Source organism: Camelus ferus, chromosome 10, assembly GCF_009834535.1.
Source record: "Camelus ferus isolate YT-003-E chromosome 10, BCGSAC_Cfer_1.0, whole genome shotgun sequence".
Classification (NCBI taxonomy): Eukaryota; Metazoa; Chordata; class Mammalia; order Artiodactyla; family Camelidae; genus Camelus; species Camelus ferus.
Window position 1 is genome coordinate 45,533,130 of NC_045705.1, and position 19,616 is coordinate 45,552,745.

Here is a 19,616-nt window from a genome sequence, read left to right on the forward strand (position 1 = left end):
AAAAAGTGCTGTTCACACTGTAACCCAGGTGTCTTCAGTATCACCAGCTTTTAGAGTAACATGGGAGGAGACTGTTTGGTCTAAGCCTTATCCTGCTTGGCTATGGAAAGTCTGGACTTCTACCAGGTTGCTCTTTACCTCCATGTAAATTTTGGAATCCCCAAGAATCATTTCTATATTCCATAAACTTCTGATTGTCAGTTATCTCCTTAGCCACCCAGATTGACATGCCAACTGGTCTTAGCTCCAGTTCAGTTTGTCCTTTACCACTTTATCCCAAATATTAAGTCCCTAAAGCACAGCTAAGACAAGGCAGAAATGCTTAACCAGATTTTTGTGAAAACTTAGAAGGGAAATAAAACATGGAAGGAAAAACTTAAAACAGTTTACTGAATTCGACTGCACCCAGAGTCCATGCTAAGCCTCTCCCCTGGGAATCCATTCTGACAGTCTTTTTTTTAAACCCCAACCTACTACCCATATTGCAGCTTGCCTCCCTGTAAAGGGAGTGTCTTTAACCCAATTCCTCCCATCTCACAAAAATTTTCTGAAACAATAACTTGAGTTTGGAAAATGAACAAAAAATTATTTTAAAGTTCAACTTGTATCACTTTGTACTACTAAGACCAGAAAAGCAAAAAACTATCCATATTTATCATACTAACTTTTTTGCAGTGATTCAGCTCTATCATTCCAATTTTTTTCATTTCAGGGATATTATGGTATAAATAGTGAAGTGTTTTTAAGTTTGCCTTGTATCCTTGGAGCAAGTGGGGTGTCTGAAGTCATCAAAACCACAGTGAAAGAAGATACAGTGACTGAGAAACTCCAGAGCAGTGCATCATCAATCCATGGTCTACAACAACAGTTAAAACTTTGATTCTAAACTTCAGAGTTACCTTCAAGGAAAGGTTGTTCAATTTTACGTATATATATATGATTGTGAACTCCTATATCTGATTATTAACTGCTTGGTTAAAGTAGGTGGTTTCTTGGTTAGCTTTGTAATTTGAATCCTTAGGTAATTAGATAGTAAGGGGAAAAAATCTGATTTTCTTTGTTGTTTTTGAGATGTCTATACTGTTCTCTAAACCTACACCAGAGATGAACATTGATCTGCAATATGCATCGTTTTAAAATTATGTATCCTCAGCTAGCACATTCAGCACTTTGGGAATATTTTGAAAATAACACATTTTTTAAAGAAAGTTACTCTTTGACTGTTATAATAAATATGATAAAGCTGAAGGCCCAGCACAAATTTACGAAATCTGTAAACATTCAAAGGATCCATAGTTTAAGCTATTAATGTTTCTTCTTTAATAGACAGTTGGTAGTAATGGGACTAGAGCATTTTGTCTTCCCGCTTACAATTAATTAGCTACCAAAAAATGGAAAATAATTTTACATGTACTTTAAAACAGTAGAAGGGAAAAATGAAATTTTTTTAATATATGAGTAAAAAGTGTAGTTTAACTTCCAGTGGGACTGTCCTTTCTGGAATTTTCTATAACCCTTTCCTGGGCTGTATAAGATCTCTGACATCTCAAGAACTCACCATAACATTAGTAGAACCATAGAGAAATATGTATTTTTAGTGGAAATAAGTTATGAATGAAAGCCAAGCAGTTTAATTTAAAGTTAAAATGTGAAGCTTTCATAAAAGCCATTATTCTTAATGGGGAGAGATTGGATGGGCTGAGTGTTCTGAGCAAATCCTTTAACTACTCCTGAAGAAATTATTTAGGGTACGTACACTTTGGTGATGGGTCAATAACAGTATCTTCATATATGAAACATAGCATATTATTATGAATGTGACACACAACTAATAGCAATAACCAACATCAGCTCTTCTAATATTTCAGGCAGTGTGATGAGCACTTTATTATTTTATTCTTCAGGATTATTTTTTAATCCTCCCAGTAACCCATTGAGGTAGGGACTATTATCATCATTTTATAAAGGAGGAAATTGAGGTTTAGTGTCCAAGATCTTATGACTAAGGACAGTTAACCTTATAACCTCTACTTTTTCAAAACACTAGAAGAGGGAAAAGGCCTAACAGCCAAAATAGTTACCACAAGACTCTAAAAGTTAGGGTCCCATGCTCTTACATTCTCATGTAGGGGATTTTTTTTTTCAACGTAGTTTTTAGAAAGACTGATTCTCTGATTTCCCGACTTGCCCTCAGCAAATATCGAGGGGGTATGCATGACATAGCTGTTTAGTTATTTAGTCATTCAGGTAGTTTTGACTGGGAGGCTGCTATACACCAGCACTATGTTAGGCACTGCAGATACAGTGGTGAGCAAACCTGGACTAGGTACAAGCCCTCGTGATCCTTATAATCTAGTATGGGAGACATAGTAATCAAATCTCACAAATAAATGTACAGTCGCAGGTGTAATAAGTACTGTGAAGAAGTTCCAGGTGCTTTGAAAGCTTATTATAGATGAACCCAAACCTGGTCAGTGAGGTAGGAGCCAGATGGATTGTAAGGACAGACACATCCCTGAATGTGAGGAAACAGACTAATGCTGATTTAGTATAATACTGGATGCTTACATTGATGAGCTTAAATCATAAAGAAAAGGTGGAATTATATTGTGTTCCACATTTAAGAAAGTAGAAAAGTATTTAATATGTTTGTAAAGAGTTCCACCAGAATGAACTAGCATAAAAATCTTGGACATTTCAAGAGATGAGCATCAGTTCTGTGTAATTTCACTACACAGGTAGATTATTTTGGTGTTACTCTGACAGTATATCCTCACTGTCCTTTGTATGAAATAGGAAAGTAAAACTAAAAGAACCATTTCTTGTGTTTTTAAACTAGTCTTTTCTAATATCAGATACCTAATTATGCTCTTGAACAATAAACTAATTTAATAAATAATAAATAAGATACTGTATAGATGAATCACTAAGAATTCACTACAGTAATTATAAAAGGAACATGTCAATACAATAATACTTATTGCGTATCTACTGTTTTTCCAAGTACTCTGTTAGAATCTGAGTACTCAAAGATGAATAATAGTCCTCGCCCTACAGAAGCCCACAGTATAGAAGTAATTCAGATATTTCCTTAAGTGTTGAGTATTATAAATCATGTTGTAACTTCCATATGTAAGTCAAGAAGCAGTATCACCATCACCTCACTATGATTTGGTGATAATTTGACATTTGTGATCCTTCTGTTAACTTTCACTTTTTCATCTTTCCAAAATCATGCAATGTCTTTTCTTTGTTATGGTTTTTAGTGGGGCTTGGATTAAAATGCTTCTTTGATATTGTAACAGAGATAAATATTTTACTTTCTAATTTATATTGTAGTTATTCTTAAATATCAAGAATAATGAACAAAATAAAGTTTGACTTTAAAATTACCAGGAAATGCCTAATTTACTGAGTGAAAGGAAATGTATTCAGATTGAAGAGAAAGATTCTTTCATATAATTCATACAGTCCTCAGGATAATTAGTTACTTCATTTTAAGTGAATTAAGTGCAAAATGAAAAAAGATTGGATTTTAATTGTTTTAAACCTTAAAAAAATTTTTTTAACAAGAAAACCTTTTAAATATATTACTTGCACTTTCCCAATTGATAAAAGCAGAGTTGCTATCATTGAAGCTGCTTCTATGTAAGCTGTGGCTATAAGAATAGTTTGAAAGTCACATTACTTTTAAGTGTCATGTAAGAGGTGCAAGGAAGGACAGACTGCCCTATAGTTTGATTTGACTGGAGCTGTATGCTTAATGAACATCTGGTGTGTATATTCCAAAAAAATGATACATACTGGAATAGCCTTCATGTGTGTGTCTTGGCTACAGTGTATATGGTGATGCTTACACATCTTCAGTTAGTCCCTCTTTGTGTATGTGACCTTCATTTAGATGCCAATTTAGAGAATACCAGTCTGCTCCTCGGTAGCACTATGCTAAAATCTTTTAAATGATCATACTTTCACACCATCAAACCCAGGCTGTACAGTACCTTGAACAGCACTGTACTCATGTGGTGATTTGCAATAGAAATGACTAACATAAATGACCACGAGGGACTTTTATTAGTAGTAGAAATTCAGTTAAGTTAGAGTACCTACTCTTGTACTGTTCAAGGCAACGAGGATCTGAAGATGAGCCTGCCCTCGAAGACTTGAACTTTGACAGAGGACCAGTTGGACTTTAATAGTGGACACATAAGAGTCCAAGGTAGAAGGTAGCCAGTATTATCATTTATGCCTGGGCACAGAGGAGAGGTTTGATTTAGGGGAATGGTTTCCTGGAGAAAAAATGACTGGCTTCCTGTGAAACGAGGGCTCTGTATTTTGCCCTTATGAATGTAATATGAATAACTTTTAAGCTTAAAAATAAGAAAGAACCTGATAATCGGAGAGACCCTGAGCATCATCTAATGCAATCCTCTCCTTTTAGGGTCGTAAAAAACTGAAGCTTGAGCTAGCAGTGCATTTGCTTGCTGTTGTCACGAGGGCAAGTCAATGGCAGAACAGTTTTCTGACCAGTCCAGTGCCTTCCCACTTGATGAATCAGTCATTAAACCTCACTGCTCATTGGCAAGATCTTTGTATCTCTTTCCCTTCCCTGCACCTGCTCTCTTAGTCTAAGGGCAACTGTGAGAGGCCTGCCTATCTTACCCCAGCTCAGGGTTTCCACCCTAGGAACAGGCTTGCCCTCATCCGAACCTGACCTGGCCTGCGGAGCCCAACCCAAGCTCTGCCTCGGTCGCCGACCTCGGAAGTGACGTAAGGGAAGCGGAAGCGCTGTGGTGGTGGCCGACTTCCTGTTGTTAGAGGCGGGGGGGTGGGGGGCTGGCGCCTCTGTGTGCGATTGTCTGGGGCGGCCCTGGAGCGGCTGACCCTCTGCCAGTGGGGACGCGAGTCGCGAGGCGGCCGCCATGGCGGCGTCGGAGAGCCAGCTCAAGAAAATGGTGTCCAAGGTGAGGCCGCGGCGCGCTCGTCGCTCGGCGCGCGCCCACCGTCCCCTTCCGCGCCGCCCGGGCCTGCCCGACCAGCCCAGCGAGCCCAAGGGCGGGCCCGAAGCTGGGTGCAGCCCTCAGCCGCCCCTGCGGCCCCCAGCCCAGGGATGCCTGTCGCCTGGTGCCCGAATCCCCGGGCCAGGGCCGGCGGGGGCGGCGACAGTCAACAAAGGCGCGGAGCGGAGGCCGCCTGCCGCCTGCCACCTGCCGCCCGCCCTCCGCTCTTCGGGGAGAGTTTGGAGCTGTCTGTGGGGCAGTAGTTTTCGTCTTAGTTTTTATAAACACAAAGAGAGAGTTGTACTTAATTCTCGATCTGGGGCACTCCTCCACTCGTGTCCCAGTGTAGGGATCGTCCGTGTTCGCCCTTCCCTTGCGGCCCCCAGAGATTGTGTCCTTTCAGTTTGTATTCCTCACGCGGCTCAATAGCCCACCCGCGGGAGGTAACTATTGGTTGAATTGGCTCAATTATAAGTAAAAATGTCCTGAGAAGCCAAAACACCAGTACCTCACTACCGTGGGGGAAATAAATAGAATTCTGTTACCGTTTCAGGGACTTTTATTTGTTAGGAGTAACTACCTTTAATTGTATGCTTATAACGCGAATTTATTTGTTTTGAAACGTGATCTTAACAGTTCAATACTAGCGTCTTTTTTCACTTTTTAAAAAGCAGGCATTTGGTATTTAAAGCTGTGAATTATTATGACAACTACTTCAGATGTGGTACCTGACACCAACCAGTGTGAACTGAGTGATTGTCTTTGTTTCAGTTTACCAAGCTAATTGGAATAAGATGTGAAGTGGCTGAGAGTTCAATCTTCTCCAATTAGACGGGTTAGCTTTTAGATACTTTTGTCAGAATGGTAGAAAGCAAAGTAGTTTAAGCAACTGTCAGTATTATTAAAACATATTATTATGTATAAACTTACTTCTTTGAAAAATATACCTTTGTCCCCTAGTAGTCATCCCCGAAGTCTTTGGTTGAAGAGTAACCTCTAAAGAGAAAGGAAAGTGATTTTTGAAATAAAGCTTCTCTTGGTTGTCTAATCATATCTTCTAGGCTTCTGGTTTTCTCTAATAGAGTAGTTACCCTTAATTGTAGAGGAGGTTTTGGGGAGCCCTGGAAGATTGTGGCCCAGCTCTGTGTTGTAACATTTATATATCACTTTTTTTTAAGTACTTTGTTTTACGTACTGTGTAACTGAAGAGTATCTGTTCCGTACTATTTTTGATCTTTTAAGTTGATAACATAGTCATTAAGGTTTATTCCTTAACATATTTGTATAAATATTTACATATAAGGACCAGAATATTCAAATACTGGTTTTTAATTTTAAAAACCATAATTAAGTTTCCTAAACTTCCTCTAGAGAAACCTGCCTTCAGAGACAGAGGCAGAACATCTTTAGAAGATACTTTATATCTCCACCTGCATTCCCTTTTCTCCACTCTCTTTATACCCCAAGAACAGAAAAAGGACATAGGGAAGAGGTGGGAGAGGGCATTCTGTCTTTCTTCTGATTCTTGGCCCAATGTCTGAAAAACTGAGTCTCCTACAAGTGGTGCTGTCAGTTCTGAGTATCAGCATCTTTTCTGTCAAGTCTGTGAATAGATAGGTAGGAATAGTAAGGATAATAGGAGCAGTTTGTGGAGTTACTTCCTCCTGGTAGAGGGCTAGCTTCAGGTGTTATCCTTTCAGTTGGGTGTGGTCCAGTGTAGGAACTGGTACCAGGGACCCTGGACACATTGCTAGGGTGATGGGCCTTTAATTTTTATCTGATTGTGGGACCTCCACCACTCATCATGGTACTTTGGGCCATTTCCTTATCTTTTTTTTTAAAGATATAATTGACATACAACATTATATTATCTTTTTATATATTATTACAGATAATTTTTTCCTTTGAGCATTTTATTTTAGCTTCCAACTTAAATATAGCTTTTAGTTTAACACCCTTCTCTGTCATCATTTTTGTAGTTAACAGAGGTAAATTTATACTGTTAGTCCATCTTGCTTTATACAAATAACTTGAATTTTTCACACAGACAACTACCTGTATTCTTACATAATATATCTACAGCTTCCTGGAGGTGGAGTCACTAGTAACTAGGTAGAAAAGAGCTGACACATTTAAGACTGTCATGCACTCCTCACTGTTTTAGGTTCTAGGGATATAACAGTGAACAGCCAGACAGAAGACTCTACACTTGTGGAATTTAAATTCTCATAGGAGGCAATAAACAACTTGATGGGTACATTAAGTAGCTGTTAGAGAGTGATAAGTGCTTTGCAGAAAAGTAAAGTAGGAAGGGATAGTGCTCAAAGGTAAAGATAGGATGGGTTGCAGTTTTACAGAATAGTAAAGGAAGGCCTTCCTGAGGTCTGTTTGATCAGAGACCTGAAAGAGGCGAGGAAGCATACTGGAACAATCTGGAGTAAGAGCATTCCTGGAAGAAGGAAAAACAAGTGCAAAGGCCCTGAGACAGAAGCTTGTCATGCATTAGAGGAACAACAAAGAGAGCTAAGGGGGCTGGACTGCAGTGAGCAAGGGGGAAACAGCAATAAGTAAAGGTATGGTAGATTTTGGAGGGTCTTGCAGGCCACTGTAAGCACTTTGGCATGTATTTGGAGTATGGTGGGAAGCCACTGATCTGTTTAACAATATTGCTCTCTCTAGCTGCTGTGTTGAGACTAGATTGTAGGAGGTTAAGTAGAGTGGAGGCAGACACCTATAAAAAGGCTGTTGCAGTAACCTGAGTGTAGCTATGAAGGTGGTGAGAAGTGATCAGATTCTGGTTATTTTTGAAGGTAGAGCTAACAGGATTTTTCTGACAGACTCACCATGGATGTGTAGGAAAGAGAGGCATCCAGGATAACATCAAGGTTTTTGTCCTGAGCAGTTGGAAGGATATAGATATGGAAGACTGTAAGAGGAGTAGATTGGGTGTGGGACAAGATAAGGAGTTCAGTTTTGATCGTATTAAATTTGACATTCATTAGATACCCAGATTGGCAATTGGATATACGTGTCTAGAGTTCAGGAAAGAGGTTCAAACTGGAATTTTTAAGTTTGGGAGTTATCAGTGTATAAATGGTATTTTAAGCCATGTGTGAAGGAGATCACCAAAGGAGTGAGTTTAGATACAGAAGAGGACCAAGAACTGAGCCTTAGCACTCAGTAATATTAAGATAAGAAGAAAAAGAACCACCGAAGACATTGAGAAGGGGCAGCCACAGAGAAGAGAAAAACAAGCAGTGGTGTCCTGGAATCAAGTGAAGAACATGTTTTAAGACAAAAGAATCGACTTGGTCAAATGCTGCTGATAGGTTAAGTAAGGTAAAGACTGAGAATTGGCTATTGCATATAGCCATGTGTGACCTTAATGAGCAGTTTCAGTGAAAGTGCAAAAGCCTAACTGGAGTGTGTTTGAGGAAAATGGGTCTAGTCTTTGAGCATCAGTGGTTGTTAACATCACAGAGAGCTACCTAGATATCATGTGCTACCTGATAGAAAAACACCATCATCTGTGAAATGATCTTGCCAGAGAGAAGTCGGGGGTGGAGAGACAGTGGGGGTGAGAATGTAAAATTTAGAAAAATAATGAAAAAGATCATAACTTCCAGATCCAACTACTAATTCACAGGAAATACAAAGGGCATAGGAACACGTACATTAAACTATACCAAGGGAATGCAGTTAGCAATATCCAAGCCAGGGGAGCTTCTGTAGGACAAATGGACCGATTTCTTCCACAAATAAATTTCAAAGTATAAATAGAAATAGGCCCACTGATGAGTAGGTAAATAAACTGTCGTATGTCAATATATTGGAATATTATTCAGCAATAAAAAGGAGCAAACTGCTGATACATGCTGTAACATCAACGTACCTTGAAAACATGCTAAGTGAAAGAGGCTGGTCATAAATGACCACATAGTATATGATTCTGTTTATCTGAAATGTCCAGAATAGGCAAATTGATAGAAACGAAGTAGATTAGCAGTTGTCTAGGGTGAAAGGGGGCAGTACTGGTGGAATGAGAGGGTGATTGCTAAAGGGTATGCGTTTCTTTGGGGGATGATGAAAATGTTCTAAAATTGATTGTGGTGGTGGTTGCATAATCCTGAATGTACTAAAAACCACTGAACTTTATGTAATTCACTTCAAATGTGTGAATTATATGGTATGTGAATTATATCTCAATAAAGCTATTATCAAACAAGAGGGTGGGAGAGAATCTATAGATTAAAAGAGACCTAAAGGACATTTTAACAAATTGCAGTATGTGGTCTTTTTTTGGCTTTTCTTTCAAACAAACCAAAAAGTGACATGAAACTGCGTATTTGATGAGGAAAGGATAATAAGGAAATAGTGATTACTTTAGTGGGATACTAGTATCATGGGCTTATTGTTTTACATTCTTTTAATGATATGTACTAAAATATTCATGAGTGATAGGATATGATATTACAATTTGCTTCAGAATAATACAGGAGGAGGGAAAAGTGAATGAGAATGTAGATTAATAAGATTGGCTATGAGCTGATTGTTGTTGAAGCTGGGTATATTGTTGAAGCAGGGGATTTATACTATTCTACTTTTGGATATGCTGGAAGTATTCCATAATAAAAAGTTTTAAGTAGAGAGAACAGGAAGAGGGCAATCACAGACAGCAAAGGTAGGCTGCTCCTTGCAGTTTTTGTTGTAAAGGGGCACTAAGAGAAGTTTGGTTGAAATGGAGGGGGAAGAGTGGTCAGGAATGTGTTTGTGTGAATAACACAGGAGAACGAAGAAAGTGTTTTTGTGCTAATAGTACTGATCCCATCGCATGGAAAAATTGGTGCTTCAGGACAGAAGAGATGCCTTTGAGTAGACCTCCTGGATTTATTGCCTAACTTTTCTTGTATTTTCTCCCTTACTGTCTGTCACTGTCTCTTTGTGCTGGTCTCTGTGAGATTTCTTTGACTTTATATTCTAATCCTTCTATTGAATCTTTTGTTTCTACTCTCCCTTTTTTTTATATCCAAGAGTCTTCTCTGAGTGTTCTTGTTTCATGGATATGGTATCATTTCTTCTTTCTTTGAAGTCATTAATCCTAATTCTTTTTAAATTTTCTTCTGCTCCTTGTATTTTTATTCTTACTTCCTTTCTGTTTGTTTCAGTCAGTGATGTGCTTCTTGCAGCCTTTTTTTTTTTTTTTTTTTTTTTTTGGAGTAGCTGGATGTTCCTTTTTAAGAAAGAAGCACTAAAAGCTGATTGAAAGCTTTGTATACACGAATGGAGCTTGTCAACTGGTGAGCTTCATTGTGTTGTGACCAGATGGGGATCCCCATCTCCTGATTTCCTAATCTACCAAGAGTGTGTACACCAGATTCCTAGTTTTCCTGGACTGGAGTGGTAGAAGGCAGGAGTATGAGAATAAAATATAACAAATGATAAATTACAAAATAGTTGGTATTGACAATAAATGCTGGAAAGGAAGAGATCATTATGGGTTAAAGGAAAGTCTGGAGAAGTATTCACTAAGAAGAGGGAAAGAGATGTAAGCTAGGTCTTCAAGAATGACTAAGGTTTGATTTGGCAGAGGGCCTTTTAAGTTGGAAAAAGCTAAAATGGAGGTAAAGGTTTGAATATATGGCAGGAGAGAAAGCTACTGAGGTTCTTTCAGTCTTTATGTAATTAATGTTAATGATTAGTCAGAACCATTATACTTTTAAGAAAAATGCTATTAAGAAAATAAAATTTTAAGAAAACTAACCTAGCAGTAAAATATGTGCATTAGTTTTAAACTAAATTCATTTGTGATTTTCCTTTTCAGTACAAATACAGAGACCTAACTGTACGTGAAACTATCAATGTTATTACTTTATACAAAGATCTCAAACCTGTATTGGATTCATATGGTGAGTTTATATAATAAAAGTATCACGTACTGTACGTTGAGTTTACTGTTTTTATTAATGATTATAGGTTTCCCATTTTCCTTTTAAGTTTGTTGGTTTTTTTCATTGTAGGTCTGAACTCTCACCTAAAAAAAGTGTTGGAGGATAGGAAATTACAAAATCTAATTATGGCATCTTATATTTGTTTAGTTATTTTAAGTTTTAAAATACTACTGTAACATAGAACTATGTAAATTTAGACCTAGAGGTGATGTTAATGATAGTTTAGTCCATCATTTCCCAAAATAGTATCCATAGTTGTGAAGAATGTTGCTTGAAGGGGTGGAGGGGAGTCTGTGGTTAAGTTTGAAATACTTATAAATTAAACAAAATTAAATGGATTTCTTTGCAGCAAGATTTCTCAGAGCCTTTAATATGCTAATGTGTTGTGCCTCACCAAGAGGGGAGAGAAGAGAATATGTTGTTCAGTATATTCTGAAGTTAATTAACTAGTGAACCTCTTTTTTCCTCCCCAGAGCATCCCTTTATATTCTTAAGAACACATTTTGCAAAACTATATTCTAAACTATTCTTTTCATTTTATGGATGAAGAAAACACTTAAAAACTAGTGTCCTTAATTCTGTAGAGTAGGTAGGTTACAGTTTGTGTACACTTTCTATTGAGACGAAATAAAGTTGAGATTTAAGTAAGAAATTACAATATTTAGAGTTTTTTTTTTAATAGTCTTTTTGTCCCCATTAATCCTAACATAATCTCTCCAACTCTGTCTCCTTGTAAACACCTAATGTGCCAGGGCCGGGACAACCCATGCTGCCTCCTGCCCATTATGAGACCCTTGGTGATGAGGGCAAAGAGCTGAATTTTGTAGCTGAGACTCTCACTCTAAACTCCACTCACCCCTACGGCTTTTTAAACAGCAGCCTGGTGACAGAAGTGGGAGACAGCAGGATGGGAATCAGTCCTGAATTTCTTGAACAACAAAGACATGAACTGGAAGTCCTCTCCCAAATCTAGGGCACAATTCTGCCTCCTGGCCACAGACTGTACTATGGTATTTAGATCTGCAAAAAAACATTTATTACCAAAATTAGAGTTAATTTTAAAATGGCTTCAGTGGGGGAATAAAACTAGGGCTAGAACATTATGGTAAGCAGATAGTTTTTACTGAATACTAAAAGAATAAATATGTTCATAAAAACTGACAAAGACTCCAGCATCATTGAACATAACTTTATATGGCTAGACCAAGTTCTAAATCATTGTTATCAACATTATTTTAGAGTAAATATAACCCTAAAATTAAATAAGGTGGTCTTTTTAAAAAAGCACAGAATCAGAATAAATTACAGCACAGTTTATAGCTGTCAATATAGGTAAAAGAATTGAGGTGGAGGACAGGGTATAGCTCAGTGGTAGAATGTGTACTTAGCAGCACGAGGTACCAGTACCTCTATTTAAACAAACAAACCTAATCCCCCCCCCAATTTTTAAAAAAAAATTAAAAATTTTTAAAAAGAATTGAGGTCAACAGTATAGTTCTGTGTTCTCGTACTGCACATTACAGCCTTTCCCCTATGTGGTACGGTGTTAATTCCAAATCATTATTACAGATAATAGCAGTCCATGTAATACAAATCATGTGCCCTAGTTAATCAGTCAGTTATAGGTAGGAAAACTTAATGTGATGTGAGAAATACTTGTATTAAAAGAAGATGTCTGATTTGCCTGGAAATTTTTTTCCTTTTTAATACTGTGGTTTAATACTATGTTGGGATTGAGAATGACAGTGAATGGGGATAAATATCTAAGAAATCTAAAATTTAATGCTATTAGGTTAACATTTAATATGGTATCAGTTAAGAGTGATTTCTAAGTAATTTTATAATCATTGGTTGGGGACCCAAAGTGCATACTTATTGGGACTGTAGTATTCACATTTATTTTTCCAAGTAATTCATAGCATCTTTTCTTTACTCATTCAAATGCTGATCCCATGAAGTGAACCAACAAAGGATACTTTATTATTGGATAAAATGTATGAACATTAACAAGTTAGTCCTTTTCAAGGGTAATAATGAGTTTTCACCAGTGTTTCTGAAAGAATAACTTATATGGGAGTATCTGTGGAAATGCTCGTTGATTAAATCATTTTCTTTCCTTTCAGTTTTTAATGATGGCAGTTCCAGGGAACTAATGAACCTCACTGGAACAATTCCTGTGCCTTATAGAGGTAAATGTCTTATATGATTTATGTTCCAGCATAGATGCATTTTAAATCACATTTAGTTGCCAAAGAATTATAAGTAAATTAAGCCTACTTTCTCATGACTTTCATGATGATATAGAGACTTTAACTTCTAATTGAACTTCATTTGGCAACAGCACTTAATATTTTCAGCTTTTTTTCCACTTCTTTAACAAGCTGTGTCAACAAATAAGTGCCTCAGTCACTGGAAGAGTTTAGTTTAGTAAAATCAGAGACTTTTAGAACTAGAAAGGGATCTTAGATGCCTCCTAATTTAGCTTCCCACCATATTCAGACTTATCTCACAGTGGGATGCTGTATAGTATAGTGGCTAAGATAGAAGCTTTACAGTCAGGGCATAGTAGGGTTTTAGTTCTCACTCTGTAATCTGTTAGTTTTGTGGCAATGGTAGTCTGTAACATTTGGATAATAGTACCTGACTCAAAAAGGAATTCATTTGTGATAATGTATGTAATGGACTTAGCACAGAGCCTGGTATATAATAAAGAGATACCAAAAATAACTATTATTTAGGAATGTAATGCTGATAATGGGAAATTATGTCTCTATTAGCCAGTCAGCCACCCTCTGCTGGAATACTTGCCATGATAATGGAGCATTCAGCTTCATGAGCATCTGTTCTGTTTTTGAACAGCTCTGTTTGTTAATTATTCCTGGCAATTAGCTAAGAGCTGTGTCTCTGTAACTTACCCATTGATTTTACATAGTACCTGCTATGCATAGGGGTTAGGGGCTCTGGATACAAAGGTAAATGAAGGATGTACTTTCTCTGGAAGAACATACACAAATAGAGGAAACAATAAATAGATAGTTACAGTATTCTATAACTGCTATAGAATAATAAAATATAAAGATGCTATGAGATTATAGAGAACAAGAACACATGGGAAAATCATGGAAGAAATAACATTCAAACTTGGTATTAAAGGATGAGCAACCATTCATAACAGAAGGGACAATCCAGGCAGAGGGGAAAAAACACTAGAGCATCAGTATTTTGTAGAGCATATATGATAAATTTAGAGAGGGTCAAGTAAAATTCATTGTTACTGACTTTGCCTTTGCCCTGAGGAAGTAAGTTCTGGTGAGGGAAATAGATATGTGGGGAAGAGGGAAACAGGAAACTGGTAGACATGATTAAAGAAATACAGCACTATATAAGTTTAAGGTATATAGCATAATGATTTGACTTCCTACCTCTAGAAATGATTTACCACAGTAAGTTTAGTGAATATTCATCATCTCTTATAGATATAAAATTAAAGAAATAGAAAAAGATATTTTTCCCTTGTGATGAAAATTCTTAGGATTTACTCTCTTAACAGCTTTCATATATAACACATACCAGTGTTCATTACACGTATCATGTTGTACCTTACATTCTTAGTAATATTTTATAACTGGAAGTTTGTGCCTTTTGACTACCTTCCTACGATTCCCCTCCCCGCCAGTCCCTGCCTCCGGTAACCACAAATCTGATCTCTTTTTCTATGTTTGTTTGTTTGTTTTTGAAGTATCATTGACCTACAACACTATGTTCCTGTTACACAGCGTGGTGATTTGATTTTTCTATATATTTCAAAATGATAACCATAATAAGTCTAGTTACCACGTGTCACCATACAGAACATTACATAATTTTGATTAAATCCCCCATACCCATAATTCATTTATTTTGCAGCTGGAAGTTTGTAACTCTTAATCTCCCTCACCCATTTCTTTACTCCCACCTTCCTCCCCTCTGGCAACCTACTATTTGTTCTCTGTACCTATGAGTCTATTTCTTTTTAGTTGTGTTTGTTTATTTCTTTTGTTTTTTAGATTCCACATATAAGTGAAATCATACAATATTTGTCTTTCTCTGTCTGGCTTATTTCATTTAATGTAATACACTCTAGGTCCATCCTTGTTGTTACAAATGGCAAGATTTCATTCTTTTTTTTATGGCTGAGGAATTTCCACTTTGCATATATACAACATCATCTTTATCCATCATCTATCAGTGGGTACTTAGGTTGCTTCCATACCTTGGAATATTATTGTAAATAATGCTGCAGTGAACATAGGGTGCATATATCCTTTCAAATTAATGTTTTCATTTTCTTCAGATACCCAGGAGTGTAATTGCTGGATCATATGGTAGTTCTATTTTTAATTTTTTAAGGAGTCTCCATACTGTTTTCCGTAGTGGCTGTACCAGTTTACATTCCCACCAGCAGTGTACAAGGGTTCCCTTTTACACACACACATAAATTTTATCTAAGCTAAACCTGTGTTCCTTCACTATTTTTCTTATGGCATAGTTCCTAAGCCTAAGTAATTCTGGAGAATTCTTCATTTGCACAAAGCAAAGAATTTTGGGTGGTGGAAATAAAACTGTTTTATGTATTAGTATATACTTTTGGATTTTTTTTTTCCATTGTAAAAGTACTTTTGTGTGAAATAAATCCAAAGTCCCATGACTAATTTCTTAAACTGAAATTTATGTGTATATACTTTTATGAAGTAAAACTATTTCTAAGGGAGATAGGAAATGTATCTGAATTATGTTAGGTGATTCAAATGGTTGCTTCAAAGAAAAATCTTTGATTTATGTTTAATATTAACTCTATTGGAGCCTTTGAAATACTGTTCAGTTTGACCATACGTAGTCAGATTCGTCAACTGAGAGAAATTCTACTACATAAAACAAAGAGGAGGAGATGACATCATTGATTCTGAAACTACTACTGAAAATGCCATATTGATTGGTCAAGCTGTGGACACTAATCAGCATCTGCTTGGCAGTTGGATTAGGTCTTACAGTCTGGCTTTTGGCAAGCGAATTTCAAGTCCAGTTTGTATCACTTTCTGATAGGACACCATAATGGTCTTCCTTCTACATGCCTTCCCAGTGAACTTTATTAACTGAAATGGCAAGAGTCAAATAACAGAGAATGGCTTAAACCAAAAGATAATTTGTGAATAAAGTTTTTACAGCAGCAAGCAGTCGCTGGCAGAGTAGTGATCAATTAGCTCCTTAATCCTGCTGACGTATTTTACAAACTGAAAATTGAGAAACTGCACTTAAACAGAACCTTGAAGCATAAAATATTTGTTGTAATTTTTTTTAAAGTGTTGCTTAGTTGTAGCTCTTTCTTGCTTATTTCCTAAGCCATTACTGAAAAATAAAAATAGAGTAACTGAAGTTTCTCTTTCTCTCTCAGGTAATACATATAATATTCCAATATGCCTGTGGCTGCTGGACACATACCCATATAATCCCCCTATCTGTTTTGTTAAGCCTACTAGTTCAATGACTATTAAAACAGGAAAGCATGTGGATGCTAATGGGAAGATATATCTTCCTTATCTACATGAATGGAAACACGTAAGTATCAACAGTATTCTGCGAATTTATTGTATTTTATATATTTTGTTCACTAGCATCTACTTTTTGTTAACACTCAAAGAAGATTCCAAGGAGGATAGATAAATTCATGTAAGATCACTAATCACTGAGCTGGGTAATTAGAAAAGGCTCTCCAAAAGAAATATATTTATGTAGAGCTTCATAGTTTACAAAATATGCATAGTCACTGTTTTCTTTGCTTGAGTTGAACCTTTTAAGACTAGACAGACTTCACATATTGGAAATGCATTTTTAAAGATATGGTGGCATAAATTTGGGAAACTGTTCAAATCTCATTACTCAAAGTGTTCCTATCAAGAAGTAATAGTAATAAGAAACTTCTGTTTCTGCCTCTCATAGTATAGCTCTGGGAGTTCCTATTAAAAAACTGGAAAAGGGAAACAAAGTACACAAAACATCTGTGCAGGGCTTTGGGGCTTTGGAGACCTGTTTTGAGGCAATTAGGACTTGCAGGGCTAAGATCCCATAGAGAAGGGAACTGCAAAGAGATGAGTCAGCGTTCGGCGTGTTTTCCTTAAGAGTATTTATTGATCTTGGTGGTACAGGGTGAGAGGCTGAGAATCTGGGCAGAAGGCCTTACCTAGAGGCAAAGATGTCTGTAGAGTTTCTAACAGTCTCACAAGGCTAAAAAGACAACAGTTGCTGTTCTGTTTGCGAGGCAACCAATACTTTAGGAGCCAGGATTTGGGAGAAAAGGAAGCTACAAAGAAGTGAGCCAGGTAATCTGAGTTTCCCCCTCAGTGGATATGCTGAATTCCTAAACTTCAAAGACAAGATGCTAAAAAGCTAAGGTTTTAAAAAGGCTTTGAAAAACACAGCCAAATTCTCAGCAGTACCAGGTTGAAGAGGTAATAGGAGTTCTGAACCTTATCAAGGAAGAGGGGTTTAAATAAATATCCTAGGCTCTTAGTCAGCACCACTGGAGGAACACACCCCAGGAGTGGGAACTTGGCAGAAAGAGCCTTAGAAAACCTAAGCCTTGAATCAGCTCAGGCCCTGATTATATTAACGTGATTCTCACAATATCTGCTGGCCAGAGGATAGAGTGAACGTCCTTGCTGGAGGAATATAATATATACAGCCTGCATAATTTTTCATGAACAGTGTCCAGCATACAATTTAAAATTACCGGGTACATCATGAGACAGGACAAAGAGGGAAAAAAAGACAATAGAAGCAAGACACAACCATCCCCAGATATCTCAGTTATCAGATACAAACTTAAAAATAATTGTGGTTAGTATGTTCAAGATAGAGAATTATATTAAAAACAAACTAAGTAGAAATCTTAGAACTGAAAAATACAGTAATAGAAATTAAGAACTCAATAGATGGGTTTAGTAGCAGATTGGACTCAGCAGAATAGAGAATTAATGAACTGGTGAATGAATACTTTATATATTTTTAAAGCTGTTGACTTAGGAATAAACCTTACAGAAGATGTACAAGTCCATTTGGAGAAAATTTTAAATTTTATTGAAAGATATTAGAGAAGACTTAAGTCAAAGGAAAGAGGACCTTATTCATGGGTTAGAAGACTCAGTATTATAAAAATGTTGGTTCTCTACAAATTGATCTGTGTCCTAACAGAAATTTTTGTTTCTTTGTGTATTTGTTAATTTTGTGAACTTGATAAGCTAAATCTAAAATTTATATGTAAATACAGATTAAGAATAGCCAAGAAAAATACAGTGAAAGGGACTTGCCCTGCAGATATCAAAATATATTTTTTAAAAACTAGTAATTAAGATAGTATGGAGTTGTCACAGGAATATTAAAATGGATAGATGGAACATAATAAAGAACTCAGAAAAAGACCCACTATACAGGCACGCCTTGGAGGCTCAATTTCAGACCGCCACAATGAAGCAAATACTGCAATAAAGTGATTGATGCAAATTGTACAGTTTCCCAACGCATATAAAAGTTTATGTTTACACTATGCTATGTAGTCTATTAAGTGTGCAATAGCATTATGTCTAAAAAAATGTTCACACCTTAATTAAAAAATACTTTATTGTTAAAAAATGCTAACCATCATCTGACAATGCAGAGTCGCCACAAAATTTCAATTCGTAAAAATCGCAGTATCTGTGAAGCACAGTAAAGTGAGCATGATAAAATGAGGTATGTCTGTATATCGGCACTTGATGTGTAACCGTGGTATCATAGCAGATCATTGCAGATAACGTTAACTTTTCAGTAATGGAATTGGAACAGTTAAATTGCTATTTGTATAGTACACAGAAATCACTTTCAGATAGATTGTGAAAGGCAAAAAGATCAGACTTTGAAAACAATGTAGGCGACCGCCTTCAGGTTCTTGCAGTAGGTGAGGTTTTTTAAAACAAGATGCAAAGCTTTTACTATAAAGGAAAAGACTACTAAATTTTACCTTGAGTTTATGCAAATTAAGAACTGTTCATCAGAGACACATTAAAAAGTGTGAGGAGACTAACCACAAATTGCAAGAATATACTTGTAATACTCATCTCCAACAGTATAATATCCAGAACATAAAAATAACTTCAGGGAATCATTAAAAGAAAGAAACTCAATAGAAAACTAGATGACACTCTTAAACAAGTACTTCACAAAAGAGAAGTCCTAATGGCCAGTAAACATATGGAAAGATGTTTAACCATGCTAGTAATGAGGGCGATGTAAATTAAGACCATAATGAGATACCATTATATATGTATCACATTTGCCATTTGACAACACCAAGGGTTAGAGAGGATGTGAAGCAAGGGAACTCTTAGGCACTGATGATGGGAGTAAAACTAACACAACTACTTTGGAAATTAGTTTGGCATTACCTAGTAAAGTTGTTAAGTGCATTTCCACTCCGTGGTATATACACAACAACAAGGTTTCTCAGCCTCAGTGCTACTGGCATTATGGGCCAGATAATTCTTTATTGTGTATTTAATGGGAGGGCTATCCTGTTCATTATAGGATGTAGGATCCCTAGCCTTTATCCACAAGATGCCAGTAGTGTAACACACACACAGTTGTGACAACCAAAAAT

At 36.7% G+C, this 19,616-nt stretch overlaps 2 protein-coding genes across 5 annotated transcripts in view; both read left to right on the plus strand.

Annotated features, from left to right (window-relative positions):
- Positions 1-3,393, plus strand: part of UEVLD (UEV and lactate/malate dehyrogenase domains) — a 44,161-nt gene extending 40,768 nt beyond the window's left edge. For all 4 annotated transcript variants that reach the window (XM_006195109.3, XM_014568083.2, XM_032488888.1 and 1 more), the window contains one exon: positions 713-3,393. In XM_006195109.3, coding sequence (XP_006195171.1) covers positions 713-880 — 168 coding nt within the window. In that variant the 3' untranslated portion in view covers positions 881-3,393. The remainder of the gene's footprint in view (positions 1-712) is intronic.
- A 1,413-nt stretch (positions 3,394-4,806) lies between these two features.
- TSG101 (tumor susceptibility 101) overlaps positions 4,807-19,616 on the plus strand; it is a 37,338-nt gene continuing 22,528 nt past the window's right edge. Inside the window, exons 1-4 of the mRNA XM_032488891.1 lie at positions 4,807-4,964; positions 10,822-10,906; positions 13,072-13,137; positions 16,380-16,543. Of these exons, the coding sequence (XP_032344782.1) occupies positions 4,923-4,964; positions 10,822-10,906; positions 13,072-13,137; positions 16,380-16,543 (357 nt within the window). The 5' untranslated portion in view covers positions 4,807-4,922. The remainder of the gene's footprint in view (positions 4,965-10,821; positions 10,907-13,071; positions 13,138-16,379; positions 16,544-19,616) is intronic.